Source organism: Scylla paramamosain, chromosome 25, assembly GCF_035594125.1.
Source record: "Scylla paramamosain isolate STU-SP2022 chromosome 25, ASM3559412v1, whole genome shotgun sequence".
Taxonomy (NCBI): domain Eukaryota; kingdom Metazoa; phylum Arthropoda; class Malacostraca; order Decapoda; family Portunidae; genus Scylla; species Scylla paramamosain.
This window is the reverse complement of record NC_087175.1, coordinates 2,890,001-2,892,500: the sequence shown is the minus strand read 5'-3', so window position 1 is coordinate 2,892,500 and position 2,500 is coordinate 2,890,001. Positions and strand designations below refer to the sequence as shown.

The following is a 2,500-nucleotide window of genomic DNA, read 5'->3' as shown; positions in this document are numbered from 1 at the left end:
CATTCTCACCTGTCAGTCAGTCAATTAAAATTTTCTCACCTGCGGCTGAGAGGTGTTGAAACTAATGATTACAGGTGAATTAGAATCTCTCTCTCTCTCTCTCTCTCTCTCTCTCTCTCTCTCTCTCTCTCTCTCTCTCTCTCTCTGTTTTTATAGGGGCTTAATTCAAAGAAGATGAGAGGCTGAGGAGGGAAGATAAATGATGATGGAGAGAGAGAGAGAGAGAGAGAGAGAGAGAGAGAGAGAGAGAGAGAGAGAGAGAGAGAGAGAGAGAGAGAGAGAGAGAGAGAGAGATGCAATAACGTTAACTGCGCTCTGACAAAATAAATACACACACACACACACTCACACACACACACACACACACACACACACACACACACACACACACACACACACACACAAAGTAGAACACACTACATGTAATTGATTGACTGATTGATTAATACCTTCTCTCTCTCTCTCTCTCTCTCTCTCTCTCTCTCTCTCTCTCTCTCTCTCCCTCGTACTTAACTTCATGTCTCCCGTTTTCTCTCTTGTTTTCTTGTTTCTTATTGTTACATTTTATCTTCATTTTCTTTCTTTTTCTTTTTCTTTACTCAATTTCTGTCCCCTTTCATTTCCTTCCATCTATCTCTCTTCTTTTCTCTTTCTCTCTCTCTCTTCCATTCATCTGGTTCTTATCTCCTATTTCCATTCCCTCGTTTCACTTGACTTTCTCTCTCTCTCTCTCTCTCTCTCTCTCTCTCTCTCTCTCTCTCTCTCTCTCTCTCTCTCTCTCTCTCTCTCTCTGTCTTCTTTAAGCTAACTTTTCTATTCTTTTCAAACTCTTTTCTCCCCACTTTCCTTTCACTTTCAATGTACATCTCCAACTTTCTTTTTCCTTTCTCTCTCCCGTCTTTTATTCTTAATCTATCCTGACTTGACCTGACCTGACCGCACTTAACCCGATATATTATAACGTAACCTGACCTGACATTACGTAACCTGATTTTATCTAATTTAATCTTATTTAACCTTACCTGACGTATCCTAACTTGATCAAACCTAACCTGAACTTATCTGACCTAATGTAACCTAACTTCGTCTTGACTTGAATGCATTCTAACCTTTTCTGACCTAATCTAACTTTACTTAACCTTTCCTCCTCAAACCTGACCTAATACGATCTAACCTAACATGACTTAACCTTACTTAACCTGACCCAACCTGACCTGATTTTTCCTAATTCAATCCAACTTTAACTTGACCCGACCTGACCTGACCTGACCTGATTTAAACATGACCTAACGTGGCTTAACTTATCTAACCTCACCTAACCAAACCACACATGACCTAACATACATAACCTGACCTATCCTAACCTAACTTAACACTTCGTCACCCCCTCGCAGACGCCAAGCCCCCATTGAAGGTGACCAAAAGCAAGACGTTCGTGGCCAACAACACAGCATCGACCAGAGACGGTAAGTGTGGAACCTCCTCGCTTTACGAACTCTCTTTTCACGTCTCTTATGATCTATAAATATGTCTTACGGTTTCCAAGTTTTTTTTTATTTATTTACACAGTTCCTCCGCGGTTTATGAACTTATAATAATCTAATTTACACAGTTTTTCATTTTACAAACATTTTTTTTTCTTTAATTGACAGTTTCCTCAGTTTACGAACATTTTCTTCAGCTTATTATTTTTTTTCTATTTAGTTTCTCCTCAGTTTACGAATATATATATATTTTTTCCAATTTACAGTTTCTTCTCAATTTACAAACATTTTTCTCCAATTTACACAGTTCCTCTTTTAGGTTACGAACAAATTTCCTCCAATATTTACAACAGCTTGGTTTACGAACGTGTCCTAAGATTTACACACAATTGCTCTTCCTCCGATTTGCGAACTTTGCCTCTAATTTACACACTTCCTCCTCCCTTCACGAACTTTCCCTTGTCTCGTTTCTCACACAAATCATCAGTAGTTGCTTTACGTCCTTCTTTCTTTTTCTTCTCTTCTTTTCTTCTTCCTATTACTGTTTTTTTTTGTTCCTGTTCTTGTTTTTTGTTCATCTTTCCCTTATTCCTTCTTCATCATTATCATCATCATTATCATTATCATCATCTTCTTCGTCTTTCTAAATCATATTCTTCTTCATCTTACCCTTATTATTATTATTATTATTATTATTATTATTATTATTATTATTATTATTATTATTATTATTATTATTATTATTATTATTAACAAAAGTAATAATAGTAGTTTGTATCTCTTCTCCTTCTTTCTCTTCTGCTTCTTCTTCTTCTTCTTTCTCCTCTTCCTCTTCCTTCTCCTCCTTCGCAATTCTAATCTCATTATCTGCCTTGTTTTCCATTTCCCCCTGTGTCTCTTTTTTCCCTTCTTTATTTTCTCTTTCTCTCATCTACTTCTCCTTTACTTTTGTTTTTATTTGATTATTTTCTTGTAAGTTTATATTCTTTTCTCTCTCTCTCTCTCTCTCTCTCTCT

At 36.5% G+C, this 2,500-nt stretch overlaps 1 protein-coding gene across 1 annotated transcript in view; it reads left to right on the top strand.

The window, feature by feature from the left end:
• LOC135113092 (uncharacterized) overlaps nt 1-2,500 on the top strand; it is a 39,824-nt gene that overhangs the window by 25,910 nt on the left and 11,414 nt on the right. The window contains exon 5 of the mRNA XM_064028120.1: nt 1,395-1,466. Coding sequence (XP_063884190.1) covers nt 1,395-1,466 — 72 coding nt within the window. The remainder of the gene's footprint in view (nt 1-1,394; nt 1,467-2,500) is intronic.